This window comes from Bison bison, unplaced genomic scaffold (assembly GCF_000754665.1).
Source record: "Bison bison bison isolate TAMUID 2011002044 unplaced genomic scaffold, Bison_UMD1.0 scf7180017864440, whole genome shotgun sequence".
NCBI classification, from domain to species: Eukaryota; Metazoa; Chordata; class Mammalia; order Artiodactyla; family Bovidae; genus Bison; species Bison bison.
Window position 1 is genome coordinate 3,279,440 of NW_011495002.1, and position 20,855 is coordinate 3,300,294.

Sequence of the window (20,855 nt, forward strand, 5' to 3'; positions counted from 1 at the left end):
AGGAGAAGGGGACGACAGAGGATGAGATAGTTGGGTGGCATCACCGACTCAATGGACATGGGTTTGGGTAGACTCCAGCAGTTGGTGATGGACAGGGAGGCCTGGTGTGCTGCAGTTCATGGGGTAGCAAAGAGTCGGACATGACTGAGCGACTGAACTGAACTGAGAGGCTACCTCTTCGGACACCTGACAACCATTCTCCATCCCGTGAATCAAACTGTCCTGATTCGTGTGATTTTCTCGGAACACACACGGATCACTCCACTGCTGACTAAGAAGACTTTGGACACTTCTCTACTGCCTAGAAGATACAGTCGGCAGGTCTTAGCAAGCAGGACAGAGCCCTTAAGGTGGGACCCTGCAGCAGGAAGTAGGACTCTGCTCTGAAACTAACACAAGGAGACAAAAGTTCACAGTCTCCTTGGCAAGCCACTCCACAGCTCCCAGCCTCAGCTTCCCCACCACGTCTTGTCTTTCTCAATGAACAGCCATGCACCGTCTTTGCCTTTCCAACCAAGCCTGGTTCCTACATGTCCTTATTAGCAAATCCCACACTTTACAGGCATGCTTTCCATTTGCTGATCCTTGTTCTTCCAGGACTTCCCTGGTGGCTCAGCTGGTAAAGAATCTGCCTGCAACGTGGGAGACCTGGGTTCGATCCCTGGGTTGGGAAGATTCCCTGGAGAAGGGAAAGGCTACCCACTCCAGTATTCTGGCCTGGAGAATTCCATGGACTATACAGTCCAAGGGGTCGCAAAGAGTCGGACACAACTGAGCGACTTGCGCTTGTTCTTCCAATTTTTTCAAATGCTTCTGGGCCCTTCCCCCGCTCTGCGCCTGCTGTGTTCCCACAGACTCTTGGGCTCATAGCCACACGGCCCTTCCTCTGTGATATATTTTCTCAGTTCCTTCTTGAGCATCTACCGTCATCTTCCCTGAGCAACCACGTACACATTTCTCAGACAGCAATGGCAGGCTGCACTGAAATTACATGTTTATGTCAGTTTCTTCCCATCAGAGCATAAGTTCGTAAAGGGAAGTGGTTGGCTACTTTTGTTTTTTTAATCCTAAAAGCCTAACAAGGTAACCTTCCATATGAAACGAGCTCAAGGCATGTCCCATGCCTTATTCCGGTTAGTGACTTTTTAATCCAGGATGCAAGCTTTGTTCACTATTCCAATTCAAAGATTTCTAAATATACCACTAGAATTAAAAAAAAAAAAAGACTGAGAACCCAAGTACTATTCCCGAATATAAAACACATGTTGTTGTTGTGTAGTCGCTAAGTTGTGTCTGGCTCTTTTGCAACCCCATGGTCTGTAGCAAGCCAGGCTCCTCTGTCCATGGGATTTTCTAGGCAAGAACACTGGAGTGGGCTGCCATTTCCTTCCCCAGGGGTTATTTCTGACTCAGGGATCGAACCCACATCTCCTGCATTATAGATTTCTTCTTCTGTTAAGAAGAAATCACTACTATTTTGAAAAAAAACAAAAACAAAAAAAACTTTTCGCAAAGCAAGCAGAGGTCCTAAAGCAACAGCTGTTCCGCCCATCCATCCTTTGATTGACGGATGTTGGATGCTGACCCCTCTATCAGGCACTGTCCTGGGCGCTGGGTTGCACAGATGAATTAACCACAGGACTTGACATTAAAAGGTCATATATCCAGAAAAGACCATAAAAGACTAAACAGACTAAACTCTGCTTGCCCCAAACTGAAGTTAACCTGAAATGTACTAGACCAACCAAGATCAAATGCAGACCCTGTTAGATTAAAAAGCTCATGGAGATTTAAATACATATTTTAGAAATTATAATAGTGTAAGCATTGGCTTAAATGTACATAATCAAGTAAAATAAAACTAGAGCTTAAGGGAGGTTCAGTTCAGTTTAGTCGCTCAGTCGTGTCCGCCTCTTTGTGACCCCATGAACTGCAGCACGCCAGGCCTCCCTGTCCATCACCAACTCCCAGAGCCCACCCAAACCCATGTCCATTGAGTCGGTGATGCCATCCAACGATCTTATCCTCTGTCATCCCCTTCTGCTCCTGCCCTCAATCTTCCCCAGCATCAAAGTCTTTTCCAATGAGTCAGCTCTTTGCATTAAGGGAGGTAAACTCTTGAAAGTGAAACAAACAATAAAGGCCTGGACTAGAATCCTGGAGACTGGAAGTAACAGAGGCCCATAAAGTGAGAGAAAAAATGATCTATGAGGTCCCTGCCTAAAACCAAATAGGCCTATTTTCTTAGTTTCCTAGGTAATTAGCCTGAAAGTTTTCAAAGTAGTAACATGTTGTAGCCACCAGGGGGCAGATCATGCCCAAGGAAATCTAAATGGGCTACTGTGCCCTACAGTTTTTATTTTTATACTCAATTTTCTCTTAATTCCCACAGCCCCAAGTCCCATTAAAAAAAAAAAAAAAATCCTGCTGGAGTGGTCTATTAAAAACCAAAACACATTTTAATGAGAAATCTATTCTTAAAAATGCCGTTTCCTGATTTAATTTGAATACTCTTCACATCAGAATTACACAATGAGAGCTTTCTGTTTGGGGTCCCCTCTCCCTCCCGGCTACCCCCGACTTTATTTTTAAATACCATAGTCTTTGGCAGGAACATGCTAACCCCTTTCCGTTTTTATTACACATACATATATATGCACAATGATCTCATTTGATTTTTCACTTTCTTCCCTAACTGCTCTGTCTAGCAAGTGATATATGAGTCATGCCCTCACTTTTTCCACTGAAAGTAATAAACACAGGCAATTATCAATGGCAAATATTTAGGTACCTAAGTGTGGAAACCAGCTTGATCTTCTTTAACTCTCTGTTAACCTTCTCAAATTATATTCTGCTAATCTTATTATATTCTGTATGCTGAAACAGTGATCTTAAATTCTAACTTCTAAACTTCACTTTCAACTTTTGTGAAACCATATGAAAGAGCCCACAAATACTGCTTCAATCAGAAGGCAAGTCAATTCATTGGGAAAGTGACTCTTAAATACTCTGTGTTTATACCAAGTGTTAGATTCATTTTTTATTAAATGCAAGTTACAAGGATTCATATTTACTTAACTGGATTAATGGACAGTCCCTCTATCCAAGTTGTTTCCACAACCTGGTGAGTGAGCATCCTTAAGGTAAGAAAAGAGAATATATCTGCCCAGGTGTTTCCCTTTCCTTAACTGATGGAGGAAGCAAGGAGAGAAAAGATGAAGGAGAAATGCACTGTTCTATCCTCCACATTCACATAATTCTGATTTATCGCAAATGAAGGATCCATGAACAAGAGCAACAGGTAAACCACTGCCAAGAACAGCAACACAGTCCCCTACACGGCCCTTGCAGAGCATGTGCGTCAAAGGGCTGCTGGAAGGTTTCAATGAGCTGATGCACGGAAAGTTCTTGGCACAGTGTTCAAACCCTTCGGAAATGTTGGTCATTATCTATCACCCATCTTCCATCAGGTACCATGTGGGACAATGTACCTGCGCGTGCTCGGCTGTATCAGACTCCTCGTGACGCCACGGACCCATCAGGCTCCTCTGTCCATGGAATTGTCCAGGCAAGAATACTGGAGTGGGTTGCCATTTCCTCCTCCAGGGGATCTTCCTGACCCAGGGACTGAACCACGTCTCCTGCAACTCCTGCACTGGCAGGCGGATTCTTTGCCACTGAGCCACCTGGGAAGCTGGGACGGTGGGCAACAGTGTGAGGACCTCCCAAATGGCCTCCTTTCTCTCTCCTGGAGCTTCGAGCAGGACTCTCCTCCGGTACATCTGCTCCTGACTCCCTCCCCAAAAGAGCAGCAGTGGTTTCCTAGACAGGTGAACTGGGTGGGTGGAAGGGCTGGTCAGCTCCTCACCATCTGGGGACTGGTTTTGACAGTGATCATGGCCACGAGTGACCTGCCTGAACCCTGAGCAGGGTGTCTGTCTGTCTGCAATTTGGGGCTGGGAGTCTAAAGCTGACACATGGCTCTCCGCCTGTCTCCTGAGCCTCACTTCCACTGGATCAGAAATCAGGGAGTAGGGTCCTGATATGATGTCCTCTCTAATTCCAAACACCTTTTCTTCTCCCCTTGAAATAATTATTTTGCCACAAGTTGGGAAAGAAGATCTTGACCTCTGTTTTTGATGGCTTTCCAGTCCCATCAGCAGTTTTAGTGATTCAGTCGGGTCTTGGCAACAGCTGAGCTCCATGAACGAGTGCCTGGGCGAAGTGCTTGGATATTCCAGGGCACTCAGCATGTCTGCTCTGGATCTCATCCAGCAGTGTTCTGATCACCACTAAGACACATGTGAGTGTGTGTGAGAGTGTGTGTGTGTGTGAGAGTGTGTGTGTGTGTGAGAGTGTGTGTGTGTGTGTGTGTGTGTGTGTGTGTGTGTGTAGTGTTCAGTCGCTCATTCGTGTCTCACTCTTTGCAGTACTATGGACTGTAGCCTGCCAGGCTCCTCTGTCCACGGGATTCTCCAGGCAAGAATACTGGAGCAGGCAGCCATTTCCTTCTCTAGAACATGATCCCAATATAAATAATATAAGCCAACAGGGTGTCACTAGAAATTAGGTGATAAGGGCAATTTGAATTATTATTCAATAAAAATTACGTATCTTCAAAGTAATACACTCTATGATTTTTTTAGGTAGTTCCTAGTAATAAGTGTTTTGAGAGTGAGGCATCTGGTAGTTTATTTTAATAAATGAGTAAAACTTGGCTAAAATAGATGGCACGTCCCTCACCTCTCCCCAAAATTAATGGAAATCATTATGCCTTTCTATCATTCCCTCAACATATAACAGAGTAAGTCCCTCTTCTGTGGCTAATTCAAAGCTCACCTTTAGGAACATCCAATTATTAAATTCCTTAAAAATCCTTAAATTTGGGAGATTCTAGGGTAATCTGATACTGGCAAAAACCAAAACCTTGCTCGAACAAGCAAGCATTCTAACGAGCACTCTAGAATACAGAAAACATTTTAAATTTGGAAGTACTAGGCAATGCTTCCATAAGTCAACAGAAGGACGATGCCTGATCATTGGAACAAACCAAAGAATAACTAAGGTAAATAAAACAAAGACCCGAAATGGAGAAATCAATGGGGACAAGAGCCAGCAAACACGGTACATCCTGCTTTTTTATCAAGTCCTCCGTTTCTTTCCGAAGCTGTAGTCATTGGGCTATTCAAAACGGAGAACTCTGTCTGGGAAATCTGGGGGTTGACGTGCGCGGAGGCGGGCTCTGTGTTTGGGGGCCGGCTGGTTACCTGATGAGCACGCACTGGTTGTCATGGCGCTTCCACAGGCAGCGGTAGCACTCGTTGGCGACGGCGAAGACGTGGGGGGGCAGCTCACCCAGGTGGCACCTGCTGTAGCGATCCACGGCGTCCCTCGAGTACAGGCCCGCGATGGTCTTGTAGGGGTTCACGGAGGCGATGATGGAGCCGATGTAGGTCTGCGGGGACAGGGGGTGAGAAGACAGGAACTTGGGTTACAGGTGGCACTCGGGGAGGAGGAGGGGGCACCTGGGCACGGGATCTCACCCCCACCCACCCTGGGGTGGAGACAGAAGCAGCTCAAGGAGGCTCCACACTAAGAGGGGAGGAGATGACGCCTCTCACTGGGGCCACTGTCTGAGCCTAAACAGAATCCACCGAGTGCATGTTAAAGGGACCAGGGACTCCTGAGCCCCCACTCACACACTTTTATCTGTACTTCTGGGGACAAGTCTTATCCAAAGGAATGAAGCCACTTCAAAGAGGGCTGCAAGTAAACAAGAGAAAGACAATGGGGACACATCAAAGCCCAGATCCCTCATTCTCTGGGGACCTCCTGACCCCATCAGGTGGCTGTTAGGAAAGGCGGGATTAAAGCAATAAGAGAGGGCAGGGGCAGAGGGGACAGGGAGGGTGACTGCTTAGTGGGCTTCTATTCAGGATGGTGAGAAAGTTCTGGAGGTAGATAGTGGTTATGGTTGCACAACACAGCAATGGTATTTAGTGCACTGCACTGCACACTTAAAAAGAGTCAAAAAGCTAACTTTTATGCTACAAATCTTTGACTTAAGAAGTAACAAGAACATTTTACTTGTGGAAACACTCGCTATTCTTCCAGTAATCTCAAACACCTCCTGAAATGCCATGTAACTTACCTGGAAAAAAGCTGACTGGCAATCTTCCCTTTTCTGGAACCAAATCCAGGCCAGAAATTAAAGCAAAATCTTCAGAAGAGCAAAACAGAGGCTACAGAGTTATCAAAGCATCATGCTTCATGCCTCCTCCACGTGGACACAGACTAACTCATCTGTCCTTCTTTAAGAAAGGCTAATGAAGCTGGGTTGCTGGTTCCCAGGCTCAGACACAAGTGGAACAGCAGATGAGAAGGGCGGGCGCTAAGGTCCTGCAGCCTCCACCACTCATCTGCCTGCTTCCACGGTGTGTTCATGGAGCCCTGGGCTTGACAGCATGTTATGGGCTCTGTCCCCTCCTCCAATTCATGTACTGAAGCCCTGACTTCCAGCACCCCTGAATGCAACTCTATCTGTAGACAGGACCTTTTAGAGATGATTAAATTAAAATGAGGCTGTTCAGGTGGGCCCTAAACTTGTCATTGCATGTGCTAAGTCACTTTAGTGATGTCTGACTCTGTGCGACCCTGTGGACTACAGCTCGCCAGGCACTTCTGTCCATGGGATTCTCCAGGCAAGAAAACTGGAGTGGGTTGTCATACCCTCCTCCAGTTATATTCCACACTCAGGGATTGAACTCACATCTTCATCTCCTCCATTGGTTGTTTAGTTGCTCAGTTGTGTCCAACTCTTTTTGACCTGCAGAGTTGGACTGCAGCCCGCCGGGCCTCCCTGTCCATCACCAACTCCTGGAACTTCCTCAAACTCATATCCATAGAGTCAGTGATGCCATCCAACCATCTCATCCTCTGTCATCCCCTTCTTCTCCTGCCCTCAATCTTTCCCAGCATCAGGGTCTTTCCCAAGGAGTCAGTTCTTCACATCAGGTGGCCAAAGGACTGGAGCTTCAGCTTCAGCATCAGTCCTTCCAATGAATATTCAGGATTGATCTCCTTTAGGATTGACTGGTTTGATCTCCTTGCAGTCCAAGGGACTCTCAAGAGTCTTCACCAACACCACAGTTCAAAAGCATCAAATCTTCAGTGCTCAGCTTTCTTTATGATGCAACTCTCACATCCATACATGACTACTAGAAAACCAGAGCTTTGACTAGATGGACCTTTGTTGGAAAGTAATGTCTCTGCTTTTTAATACGCTGTCTAGGTTGGTCATAGCTTTTCTTCCAAGGAGCAAGCGTCTTTTAATTTCATGGCTGCAGTCCCCATCTGCAGTGATTTTGGAGTCCAAAAAAATAAAGTCTGCCACTGTTTCCACTGTTTCCCCATCTATTTGCCATGAAGTGATAGATGCAGAAACAATGGAAACAGTGAGAGACTTTATTTTTTGGGCTCCAAAATCACTGCAGTCACCATCTGCAGCCTGCATTGGTAGTCAAGTTCTTTACCACTAGGGCCACTGGGGAAGCCCAAACTTGTCACTGTATGAAGAGAAAACCTGGATACACAAGGAAACACGGGGAGGTGTACGCACAGATAGACCACGTGAGGACCCAGCAAGAAGGTGGCCATTGTCAAGCCCAGGCAGGAGCCCCCAGGAGAAACCAACCCTGCTGATACCCTGACCTCAAACGCTGAGCTTCCAGAACTGTGAGAAAATAACTGTCCTGTTGTTTCAGCCAGCCAGTCCGTGGTCCTTTGTTATGGCAGTCAGAACAGACTAATATAGAGGGCCTGAGACTTTGACAGCACTCCCAGTATTCCTAGGAGATTTACGGTATTATTGCACCTATTTTTCAGATGAGCAAATTAAGGTCGAGTGATAAAATTTTGCATTTGGTCATACAGGTCAGTAAGGGGCAGAGGTGAGATGTGAATGCAGGCCACCTAAAACCCAGAACCTTCTCTTCACATTCGCCGGCAGGGGGTGGTAACACAGCAGAGTTCAAGAAAAGCAAGAAACATAGACAGAAAGCTCAAACATCCTGAGTGCATCTGTACCATATTATAGCAATTTGTAATCATCTATATTTACAGTGACTTCCAGGAACATCAAGCAAAATATCCTGTGTCCCGTGTAACTGCTTTCAAATGTAAGATGGTCGAGAGCATGCTTTGGAAACATCTTAAACCAAAACAAGGTTGAAAAGGTCAAAGAGTTATTACTGTTTGCCCCAACAGTTCCGCTCCTAGGTATGTACCCCCACAGAATTAAAAACAGGTACTCCCAACAAAAATACAGCAGCATCGTACACAAGAACCTAAAGGTAGAAACAACCCAATGTCCACCATCAGATAGATGGGTAAACAGATGCAGTGCAACCATACTGCAGAGTGTTATTCAGCCATGCTAAGGAAGAAGTACTGATACAGGCTTCTTGGAGATGAACCTTGAACACGTGATGCTAGGTGACAGAAGTCAGACCAACACTGGAGGTGTTACATGGGCAGAAGGGAGGGTGCAGGCCAGAAGGACTGAGAGCTGACTGCTTTGCAGGCGCAGGGCTTCCAGTGGGGCGATGAGAACATTTTGGTGCTGGTTGTACAACACTGGATGTACTAAACGCCACTGAATTTACCTTCAAGTGGTCAGCTTTCTGTTACATACATTTCGCTTCCATTAAAAAACAATGAAAAGATGGAGAGCTTTCAGGAGTGAATTTTCAGGTCTTCGGAAACCTGCACTCTCTAGAGGGCCCCCGTTTCCCCATCAGAGCATCAGGGGAAGGATGGGCCGGAAAGAAGAGTGCATGCAGCCTTTTCCCCTGGGGAAGGAAAGTGCCCTACTTCTACAGGCGAGCAGAGAATCACATGGCCCCCTGGGGGATGCCAGAACCCTTCCATCAATGCCTGGACCACAGGTGCTGGCAGCTTCTTTTATTACAATTGCAGAGACGAGGGAGGCAGGCAGGTAGGTGACGCTTGAGGCTCTGGGAGTCTGTCTGGCTCCTTCCTCTTGTAGGTCTAAAATGTCAAGCTTGTTTCTACCCTTTGGTAGCTGTCTACATTATTATTATTTTTATTCAGTGAAATACCAAGACTTCATTTTTCGGTGAATGAATGTTCACAGAACATTTAGAACATTTACAATGTTTCCCCCTCCCCACTTTGGCAGAACGCAAGACAATCAGTGAAGATCCTCTTTATACAGATAGGTAGGCATGCTGCCAATCCCGTCTCAGCTACAAGTAAAAGAGAAAAGCCACAGTCAGGGCATCAGTTTGATTATTAAATGAATATTAGAAAAGTAACCCATCATTAACATATCTGAAAAGAGAATAAGATGCCAAAATTGTGAAAATTTTGGCACTCCTGTTGATATCCAGGAGATGCAGGTGCAGGCCCTCGGTCAGGAAGATCCCCTGGAGGAGGAAATGGCAACCCACTCCAGTATTCTTGCCTGGGAAATCCCATGGACAGAGGAGCCTGGTGGGGTACAGTCCACGGGGTCACAAAGAGCCAGATATAACTGAGCGTGCACTGCCTGCATGCCTCCCGTTCATAGCAGAATAGCAAGGTGGTTATAAAATTCTGAGATGAGTTTTTTAAATATTGATTTATATATGAAAAAACATCATAAGCTTTTAATACAAGCTTTCTTTTGAAAGTGATGACTTTGGTCAAAACCTCATAGGCGTGCTCCCTTTTCCCAGTTGGGGAGCCAGCCCCCTAGAATCACTTAAGAAAAAGAATCTGCCTTCCAATGCAGGGGTCAGGGGTTCAATCCCTGGTCAGAGAACTAAGATTCCCCCTGCTGCAGAGCAACTGAGTCCACATGCCACAACTAGAGAGTCCATGCACCACATGGAAAGATCCTGTGTGCCACGACTGAGACCTGACACGGCCTAAATAAATAAGTAAAATTAAAAACAAACAAAAAAAAAGTCACTTATCCTGACACAGATGACGTGGATTCTGTATGGGGGCAGGAGACCCACAGGACATTAAGTTTGTTAGTAAAGGTGAAGACAGAACATCCAGAACATCTGAGGCCTCGTTTTGTTTCTGAGTAATTCATGGCACTTGGCCCAGTGAAGCAAGGTTAAGGTCTTTCAGAAAGATAATGAGGTCCATGGTGTGGCCATTACAGATGACACACCCGTGCCTCCCACCCAACCCCCAGAGACTCTAGGGGCAGGAAGTGGGGCTCTCCGAACAGCAGGTGGTCAGCACTAAGGCAGCCCCTAGGATGGAAGGATCATGCCAGTGGTGGTTATGCCCATGACCCACTAACATTACCTTACCTTCCGCAGTTGAGCCTGGTCCCCAACACACAGTTAGAGCTGGTCCATGAGCTCACACCCAGCTAGTGTCTCTGGCTCAAAAATCATTCCAACACGTCTGAAGACTGTCCCACTCTTGAATACTTTGTCTTACAGATTTTGTGGATGCCAATAAATTCAACCAATGGACTCCCCTGTGCCAACAGTCGGGGAGAGAAAACCAATCTAAATTTGAGCCCAAATTCAATCATCTGAATCTCTCCCCACTTCCAAAAGAAAAATAAAAGGAAAGCATATGTGAAATGTGTGTTTGGCTGGTATGGAGAAAGAACCCAGTTTTTCACTGCTGTTTTTTAAGACTGTGGGAAACCATGCCTCGTGGAAAGTTCAAAATGCCTCTTACTGTAAGCACATCCACTTAGTTCCAGAAGTAGGTTAGGCTTTTATAACATGAAAGCACACGTTTTACAGTTTCACCTCCTCACTAATGACCTGAGTCATTTCTCAGCAGGCCTGACACCAGATTTCAAATGACAATTAGGTCTACATGTTTGCAAAACACCTTGACTCACGTTTCAGAACCACGGGGCACAGAGCACAACTGACCTACGCAGACATGCTGCGACATAACCTTGACCTATGGGCAGCCCAGAGGCCACGGTTCAGAGGAACAGAGCTGCCTCTGCTGACAGAGGAAGGAAGAGAGCCAGCAAGCAAGGGCAGGACCCTGGATCCTGATTGGGGGGTGCTTTCCCACAGGTCTTCAGTGACTCCCCCGTTCCCCACTCACCCACACGCATATAGGACGGGAATCGTCCCACTCTCCAGCTTCACGGTCCGTAGCCACTGTCTCCACGTGCTGGCCACGCCCCACTTTCAGTTAACTCTTCAATCAACCCCCTCTTTCTCCATCCACACCATCCTGACCACACTTGCTCAATTATCCCCAAGAGTCTCCTTCCTCACTCATTTCCCACTCAAGTCTTATGTGTTCAATCCTAGCTGTACCCTTGACAAATGAACACCTGAAGACAGACACTCCCCTGCATAAAACTCCTTCATAGCTCCCACAGTCTTCAGGGTCAACCCACAGAATATTCGAGAAAAGAGTCTGAGCACCTCCAGAAAGGTGACTGAACACCCACATCCTAACGAATTTTTCTCCTAACAGTCACAGAAGTGGGGGCAGCTTCAGTTACTTTCTCATTTTCATTGTTTGCGCCCATACTGGTGCCAAATGATACTTTTGGACCCTCCCTCCCCCAGCAAAGGAAGGTGTAAATCAACGTGGCAACCAAAGTCATAGTTCCTAACGGTTTCCTCACATTAGATGAAGTGGTTGAGGTCCATCAGCAAAAGTAAGTACAGCCAGGGCACCTTTATCTTTTCTCCCACTACCTGAACATGCCACCTTGCATGGGTTATTTTGTCACCAAAACAAAGGCTGCATGGATAAGAGATCTGTTGGATAACAAGGGAAGTTTGACACGGGAGTAAACGTGGAGACTGAGTGGAGTGGGGAAGAGAACAGCCTCGTTGTTAGTTAAGTGTCAAGGGATGCCAGAGATGCAATGTGGTAAGAAGTCACAAGAGCGGTGAGAAAACATGTGTTCCCTGCTTGTGCCATGGACCACTCTCTTGCTGTTCAGTCGCGAAGTCGTGTCTAACTCTTTGCTACAGTCGTAGCCCACCAGACTCCTCTGTCCATGGGATTTCCCAGGCAAGAATACTGGAGTGGGTTGTCAATTCCTTCTCCAGGGGATCTTCCTGAACCAGGGATTGGAACTGCATCTCCTGCATTGACAGTTGGATCTTTTACCACTGAGCCACCTGGGAAGCCCAATAACATCATAGCTGTGCTTATTCGTATTTTTGTGTTTATTAGTGAGTTACAGTCATTAAATGCTACAGTCTGAATTTGAATGCTGGTTCCACTGGTTCAAGTTACTTAAATTCTTGGTGCTTCAGTTTCCTCAAGTAAAGCAAGGATAACAACATTAGTAGCTGGTAGAATTAAATGGATTGACACCTATGAATTTAAAAACCTACTACAGTGAAAGCTGAATGCCTGAGTGAAGAGCCTGTGTTTCCATGCTCACTCTATAAAAAGGCAATTGCTGTCATTGCTCCAAAAACGGTCATGAACGCCGTGCACTTTGGGACTCAGGGTACATGCAGCTCTCAAACACCAGGTGGGGCCATGTGCTGCTTCCCTCACACCGGATTCCAAATTTCATGAGAATAAATCGCCTGGTCATTTTAACGGCTTTTCCGAAATAGAAAGTATATTCTATTTTGGAGCACATAAAATTTTTTTTCTAGTCAGAGGAGTTCCACATAACTCACTGAAAAAATACATTTCCTTGCCCATTTTAATAATCGGGAACAGCTGCAGTGCCTATTGCTATAAAACGCTGTGAGAGACTCCCTTCATTGCTTTAAGACATAGCCTACCAATTCAAGGTTTCAAAAGGCTTAAGTACAGCAAAGTAGAGACATCATGACAAAGGCCCATCTAGTCAAAGCTACGGTTTCTCCAGTAGTCATATACGGATGTGAGAGCTGGACCATAAAGGAGGCTGAGCACTGAAGAAATGATGCTTTCAAACTGTGGTGCTGGAGAAAACTCTTGAGAGTCCCTTGGACAGCAAGAAGATCAAACCAATCAATCCTAAAGGAAAGCAACCCTGAATATTCATTAGAAGGACTGATGCTGAAGGTGAAGGTCCAATCCCTTGGCCACCTGATGCAAAGAGCCGACTCACTGGAAAAGATCCTGATGCTGGGGAAGATTGAGGGCAAAAGCAGAAGGGAGTGACAGAGGATGAGATGGTTGGATGGCATCATCCACTCAATGGACGAGTTTGAGCAAACTCCAGGAGATAGTGAAAACCAGGGAAGCCTGCGTGCTGCACTCCATGGGGTCACAAAGAGTCAGACACGACTTAGCGACCGAACAACAACAACAACAAAGGTTGTAATACCTAGTATCTTGTCCCCCGCCAAAAAAAAAAAGATAAAAGAACACTAAAAGTGACCCAGTAGCCTCAGATACATTCTGCTGGTAGATATGGAGCATCCATGTTACTGTTGCAAAGTCATTTTTACAACACAGGAAGACGTGATGGAGACAGCAAGGTGTGGTCAGGTCAGAAGACCCCAAGTCCTCATCCTGGACCTACCTTCCCTGGTTCACGGCTTAACCCCTCCAGGGCCCAGATTCCAATCAATAACAACAACACACCCTCTGTTCCTCCACCCAATGACCATGTGAAAGTGTTACATAAATCACAGATGCGTATTACTGTTTTCATTCATGAAAATAAAGCTACAACGGCATTCAGCACATGGTCCTGAAAAGCTGGATGTAGATCAAGTAACCTAAATGCACCGGGGAAACTGGCCCAGTCCCTGCCATGTCTTCCCTACAGAGAAGGTCCTCGTTAAGAAGTGGGGGCCACTATCCAGATTTACTTTCCACCCACCCTTCTCCGGGGCTTCCCTAGTAGCTCAGCTGGTAAGGAATCCTCCAGCAATGCAGGAGACCCCAGTTTGATTCCTGGGAAGATCCCCCTGGAGGAGGGTACGGCAACCCACTCCAGAACCCTTGCCTGGAGAATCCCCATGGACAGAGGAGCCTGGCGGGCTATAGCCCATGGGGTCGACTCACTTCTCTAAATCTCTTTCTGGAGCACAGCTCTGGTTTTAAGTTGTGGATCTGTGTACGCAAGAGTCTGCTGGGCATCTGCAACTGGCTGCCCTCAGCTTGGCTTCCTGCAAAACACCTGCTTCTCTACGCACAGCCACATCTTCACAAATGGCACCACAGTCTACCCAAGTGGATAAACCAGAAATCCAGGAGTCATCCTATAGCAATACAGCGTGCTGTCCCCATACCCAATAAAACACCGAGAGTCTACCTCTTAGTAAATATCATACTCTAGCTCCCCGAGGACCTGTTTTGAACCCCAACATTTCCCATCTGGTTTGCTGGTCACCTCTCCTCCTAGACCGGATACACCTGCTGGACTCATCCATCACCCACAGTCAGAGTGAGCGTTCCCAGAACTCACCTTTGACGTTGTCCCCTGCCAGCCTTCATGAATGAAGTCAAGGTCACTAGCACACAGGGCCCTTCCTCGCCTGCTCCTGACCACCTCACCAGTTGGCTGCACAAAGCCTCCACTGCAGGTTCTTGCCTGTCCTGCAGGTCGACAAATCATGCTATTCCAAGTCTTTGTTGATCTTCTGCCAGGGAAGAGCCACCCTCCCTCTTGGCTGAATTCCCTTAGGAATGTTTCAAAACTCCGCACTAGTGCCCAGTTGGGATCCTTTTCTGACCCCCTCAGCTCTTCTTGCGATGCCCATTCTTTGTGTTCCCAGCACTTTTATCACAGTCATTGTCGCCCCAAGCCGTTGTCAAAGGTATGATATGTCTGCTTTCATCAACAAGCTGGGAGGTCCTGGAGGGGCGCTGTCTTTTGTTCATTCATTATTTTAATAAACGGTTACCACGGTGAAGAGGAATTTTGCATCCTTGGAGCCACAGCACAGCCTGGCACACAGGCAGGGCTGAGTCAACGTAGAGACATTGGAGGCACCTGGATTCATTACCAATGTACCAATAAGTTCCCTTTTTAACTGAGTTCTCATGCTCCACACCCACCTTCTTCCCTAACAAAACTGCTTGCCATCTTCATCCAATTAAACAATTCAAACTGTTAAGCTTTCAACTTCATTGAAAACTGGATCACAACCAGTAACTCAAGATATATGACTAAAGTCAAATTCTTACATTTAGAAGTGACATTTCCACTTAATTTGAGTGTGTTTCTGACTCATATTCCTCCCTTGTTGAAAGGAATCTGACCCAAAAGAGGCCAGAAAGGGGAGAAAAATGAACAAAAACAAAGCTTCTAATTGCCACCGCCATGTGCCGATGTAGAAATGGCAACTCAAGAGGATAAATGTTTGGTCAAGTTTAAAAATACACAGAGTCAGACAGATGGTTACAATCATCTTCTGGCAACACCAGTCTTGATTTCATGTGAAGAACAAAAACCCTACAAACCACACTGTATTCAGCTGTTCCTGGTATGAGACAAATGCCAAGCCTACTGGCCATCCAGTCTTCAGGCCATCCCTGAGAGGCACGCTGTTACTTGACACTGGGTTTGGAAACTGGTGGGAAATAACCCCCAAAAGTCTCCTTTGGGAAGACTGAATGAATCAAGGAAATGAATCGCAGGTTGAGATCCGCACGCCCGAAACACTGAACCCTGCAGCTTGGCTGGCCTGATGTGAACACTGCGGGCAGCCCAGGTGAACTCACTTGTAATTCACATGGCTTCAACAGACAGCTGCCTGCCAGCACCTTTTACGGGTCTGGAAGTTAATTTGGGAACAACAAACTCATTTTCACATTCGATCTGCACGGCCACCTTACCAGAGGAGGGTTTTATTTTTGAAACACCTAATAATACACGAGCTGTGAAGCATCTTCTGTGCTTTCACAACCGTTTATCTTTAGACACAGCTCCACGTCTTAAAACGGACTCATCTGACTCTCAGCTCTGCTGTTTGTTCAGCAAGACCAACAAACGAACCCACGAGGTGGGTGGAACAGAGCGGGGCTTCCTCTGGAGCCATCCTCAAGCCCATAATTGCAGCCGAGCTCTGATGCGGTTTCCAGCCCGCTCCTTAGACAGGAGGCTCCCACAGGCAACTGAGCCAGAGCACGACAAACCCCGTGATGGAGACAACGTGTTTCTCTTCTGTTGGGCAGAAAACAAAACTGCCACACCACAGAGCTGGCCAGGCCATCCCTTCACTCTGGACATAGAGCTGACAGTCAGTGCAACAGAGACCTCATCTGTTTTGGTCCAGTGGGTGCTTAGATGCTGGGTACAGAATGTGAAATGATCCAGGCTCCAGAGAATACAATGCAACAGGCATCTAAAACCCAGCTCGTCTCTCCCACTCTCCTCTCCTGGAGGAACTGTCAGAACTGTTCTTGGGGACATCAGGGCATCATTACAGCCAGCCCTGCCTCCCTCAGCCCCTCCCCCTTGGGTATCACATGCAATTTTCTCTTGCTCACGCCCATCTCTGCTGCACTTGTTCAGTCGCTCAGCTGTGTCCGACTCTGTGACCCCCACAGACTGCAGCACGACAAGCTTCCCCATCCTTCACTATCTCCTGGGGTTTTCTCAAAATCATGTCCACTGACTCGGTGATGCCATCCAACTATCTCATCCTCTGTCGTCCCTTCTCCTCCCACCTTCAATCTTTCCCAGCATCAGGGTCTTTTCCAGTGATTCAGCTCTTTATATCAGGTTGTGGTCCAAAACCCTCGTATCTACCCACTTTGAGATATTGCAACACTCTCCCACCCAACCTACCCTCTGTAGACTGTATCACATCACTTCCCTATCAACCCTTCTAAACTTTTTTCAAGGAAACTGCCTCTTCAAATGGAGAAGGCAATGGCACCCCACTCCAGTACTCTTGCCTGGAAAATCCCACGGACAGAGGAGCCTGGTAGGCTGCAGTCCACGGGGTCACTGAGTCGGACACAACTGAGTGACTGAGCAATTTCACTTTTCACTTTCATGCATTGGAGAAGGAAATGTCAACCCACTCCAGTGTTCTTGCCTGGAGAATCCCAGGGACCGGGGAGCCCGGTGGGCTGCCATCTATGGGGTCGTACAGAGTTGGACACGACTGAAGGGATTTAGCAGCAGCAGCCTCTTCAAAAGCCTTTAGCAAGGACAATACAGTCTCTTTACCACCAAGCCCAAACACTGCTGCCTAGCTTTAAGTAAGGCAGGGTATCTCAGCATGACTGACATCTTAGGCCAGATAACTCTTTGTAGGGGGGCTGTCCTCTACATCTGGGCATGTTTAGTAGATCCCTGGCTTCTACCAACTATTAACAGATACCAGGATACCAGCAGCATCCTCTGCCCTCGCTATGGCAATGGGAAATCCCTCCAGGTACTGCCAAAAGTCCCCTAAGACCCACACATCTGGTCCAGAACCACTCCTTTTAAAGGTGTCCTGACCCCCACCTATGCATTCCACTAACTATCGGATGTTCCCCAAAAATCAGATTCCATAAACAAAGGAACCTTCTCCCAGTTTAGCAAAGCCATCACACCAATACACTCTCATCTCTCCACCTTCAAAAAAGGCATCTCTCTAGCCTTTTCTTCTAATCAACTCTCAGCCCTCCTCTGTAGTATCATTGCGGCCGCCCCTCTCCAAGAGAAGCCAGCTCTCCTCCTCACCCACCAATTTGTTCCCTCCCCCCACCTCTTATCGCTCTGTACAACACACACCCCTCCTCTCCGAGTCTTTAGGGACTTACAGGTGTGGAGAGGTGTCCACATCAGGCCTCATCAGTGGTGGGAAAAGACACTTCTTCCCAGGGTGGAACTCAGGGGACCCTCTCCAAGGTGCTGGGAAACAGAGACAAGAGGTTTGGGGTGAAAGTCTGGGGCAGGGTCACAGATCGGGAGCTGCTGTGATAAGCAGAGTTCTCATCTGAGAAGTCGCCAGAGGATGGGAAAGCTGACTACGTGGAGCATTAAGTGAGAGAACCTGAAGTTCTAGGGAGGGAATCCTGTATTGGGGCAGAGGCAAGGTTTGGGCCAGGCAACTGTGGGAAGAACAGAGCTGCTCTAACCCGGGTTATTATTGTTGCTTTTGTTTACTCACTGAATTGTGTCTGGCTCTTCTGCGACCCCATGGACTGTAGCCCATCAGACTCCTCTGTCCCTGGGATTCTCCAGACAAGAATACTGGAGTTGGGTTGCCATTTCCTTCTCCAGGGGATCTTCCCCACCCAGGGATCAAACCCGAATCTCTTGCATCAGCAGGCAGATTCTTTACCACTAAGCCACCTGGGAAGCCCTCTAACCCAGGGCTCAGAGCCAAACTGGACCAGCAGCAAGGCTGGAGTCACAGAGACCAACAGACCCCAAGGTCTGCAAAGTCTCTGTGGCCGCAAGGAGCAGCCCCAAGTTCCAAGTGGGAACTTTCCAAATAACGACCCATGGTGTTAGATGAGTAAGATGGGGAGAGAGGTACTGATACAAAGGTTAGTAAGGTTCTTAAAGCTTTCACTGGCCATTCTATTGTGAAACAGCCCCATCAGGTACGAGGGTTATGACACGTGGCCTTTTATTTGTTGAGGCTAAAAATTATTTTTTAATATTGATAAGTAAAAATGAAAAATCAATAGTAATTTGGCAAAAATATGAATATAAAACTTGTAAAATGAAGTCTAGATCTTCACGGAACAGTCTTAAAGGGTCAGAAAACCATTCCTGTTAGTGCGTACTAAGTCGCTTTAGTCGTTTCTGACTCTCTGTGATCCTATGGATCATAGCCAGCCAGACTCCTCTGTCCAAGGGATTCTCCAGGCAAAAATACTGGAGTGGGTTGCCATGCCCTCCTCTGGGGATTTTCCTGACCCAGGGATCAAACCCGTGTCTCTTATGTCTTCTACAATGGCAGGCTACCTGGGAGGTGCTACCTGGGAAGAAAACCACACACAAGCCTGAAAGCTTAGAATGTTCAGATCCCTGAAGAAATAAGGATACTATCAGATGACACCTGACCTTTAAAATTTTTTAAACTGACATAAAAAACTTAAATGGTTAATATAGAGCCCAAAGGGAGGTGAGTAGAGAAAAGTGGACTCAACTTTGTCTACTGAGTGCTCTATGCCTTCATAGCTCTCTACCCACATATGAATTGTTAATCACTAAGTCATGTCCAACTTTTTGTGACCCCATGGACTATTAAGGACCCCATGGACCCCAAGGACTCCAAGCTTGCCAGGCTTCTCTGTCCATAGGATTCTCCAGGAAAGAATACTGCAGTGAGTTGCCATTTCCTTCTCTAGGGAATCTTCTCAATCCAGTCGGATCAAACCCATGTCTCTTGCCTCTCCTGAACTGGCAGAAGAAATTCTTTTATCATTGAGCCACCTGGGAAGTCCACCGACATCTGAACGGAGGATGCTAAAAGCTAGAAGAAATATTTTATTGAAGTCTTATAATGTTCTCAGTTGATAAGAGTAGCCCTCCATGTTCTGGCTATTATAAACAGTGCTGAGATGAACATTAGGGTACACGTGTCTCTTTCAATTCTGGTTTCCTCAGTATGTATGCCCAGCAGTGGGATTGCTGGATCATAAGGCAGTTATATTTCCAGTTTTTTAAGGAATCTCCACACCGTTCTCCATAGTGGCTGTACTAGTTTGCATTCCCACCAACAGTGTAAGAGCGTTCCCTTTTCTCCACACCCTCTCCAGCATTTATTGCTTGTAGACTTTTGGATCGCAGCCATTCTGACTGGCGTGAAATGGTACCTCACAGTGGTTTTGATTTGCATTTCTCTGATAATGAGTGATGTTGAGCATCTTTTCATGTGTTTGTTAGCCATCTGTATGTCTTCTTTGGAGAAATGTCTATTTAGTTCTTTGGCCCATTTTTTGATTGGGTCATTTATTTTTCTGGAATTGAGCTGTAGGAGTTGCTTGTATATTTTTGAGATTAGTTGTTTGTCAGTTGCTTCATTTGCTATTATTTTCTCCCATTCTGAAGGCTGTCTTTTCATCAGCAGATGAATGGATAAGAAAGCTATGGTACATATACAAAATGGAGTATTACTCAGCCATTAAAAAGAATACATTTGAATCAGTTCTAATGAGGTAGATGAAACTGGAGCCTATTATACAGAGTGAAGTAAGCCAGAAAGAAAAACACCAATACAGTATACTAACGCATATATATGGAATTTAGAAAGATGGTAACGATAACCCTGTATACGAGACAGCAAAAGAGACACTGATATATAGAACAGTCTTTTGGACTCTGTGGGAGAGGGAGAGGGTGGGATGATTTGGGAGAATGGCACTGAAATATGTATAATATCATATATGAAACGAGTCACCAGTCCAGATTCGATGCACGATACTGGATGCTTGGGGCTGGTGCACTGGGACGACCCAGAGGGATGGTATGGGGAGGGAGGAGGGTTCAGGATGGGGAACACATGTATGCCTGTGGCGGATTCATTTCAATATATGGCAGAACCAATACAATATTGTAAAGTTTAAAAGTAAAATAAAATTAAAAAAAAAAAAGAGTAGCCCTCAAGGAGAAGAGAAGTTAATGGTCCTTCTTAGCACAAACAACAGACCCCTCTACCTGGAGATGGGTCTGCTTACCAGCAACCTGTGGTGCCCAAAACAGAAAGCCAACAAATGATCCAGAGTGGTGGGACAGACACACACAGGTTCCTTCTCAATGACAGGACTCGAAGCAGGGCACCTGTGGCGGGCAGAGTAATGCACCGCTCCCTGCCCCACCAAGTAGTCATAGTAGTGTTAATCGCTCAGTCACGTCTGACTATTTGTGACCCCGTGGACTGTAGCCCGCCAGGCTCCTCTGTCCATAGGATTTTTCAGGAAGAATACTGGAGTAGATTGCCATTTCCTCCTCCAGGGGATCTTCCCAACCCAGGGATCGAACCCAC

The 20,855-nt window shown here is 46.5% G+C and overlaps 1 protein-coding gene across 1 annotated transcript in view; it reads right to left on the reverse strand.

The window, feature by feature from the left end:
* The window catches only part of MYO10 (myosin X), a 261,438-nt gene that overhangs the window by 122,067 nt on the left and 118,516 nt on the right, over positions 1 to 20,855 (reverse strand). Inside the window, exon 4 of the mRNA XM_010858804.1 lies at positions 5,268 to 5,455. Within this exon, the coding sequence (XP_010857106.1) occupies positions 5,268 to 5,455 (188 nt within the window). The remainder of the gene's footprint in view (positions 1 to 5,267; positions 5,456 to 20,855) is intronic.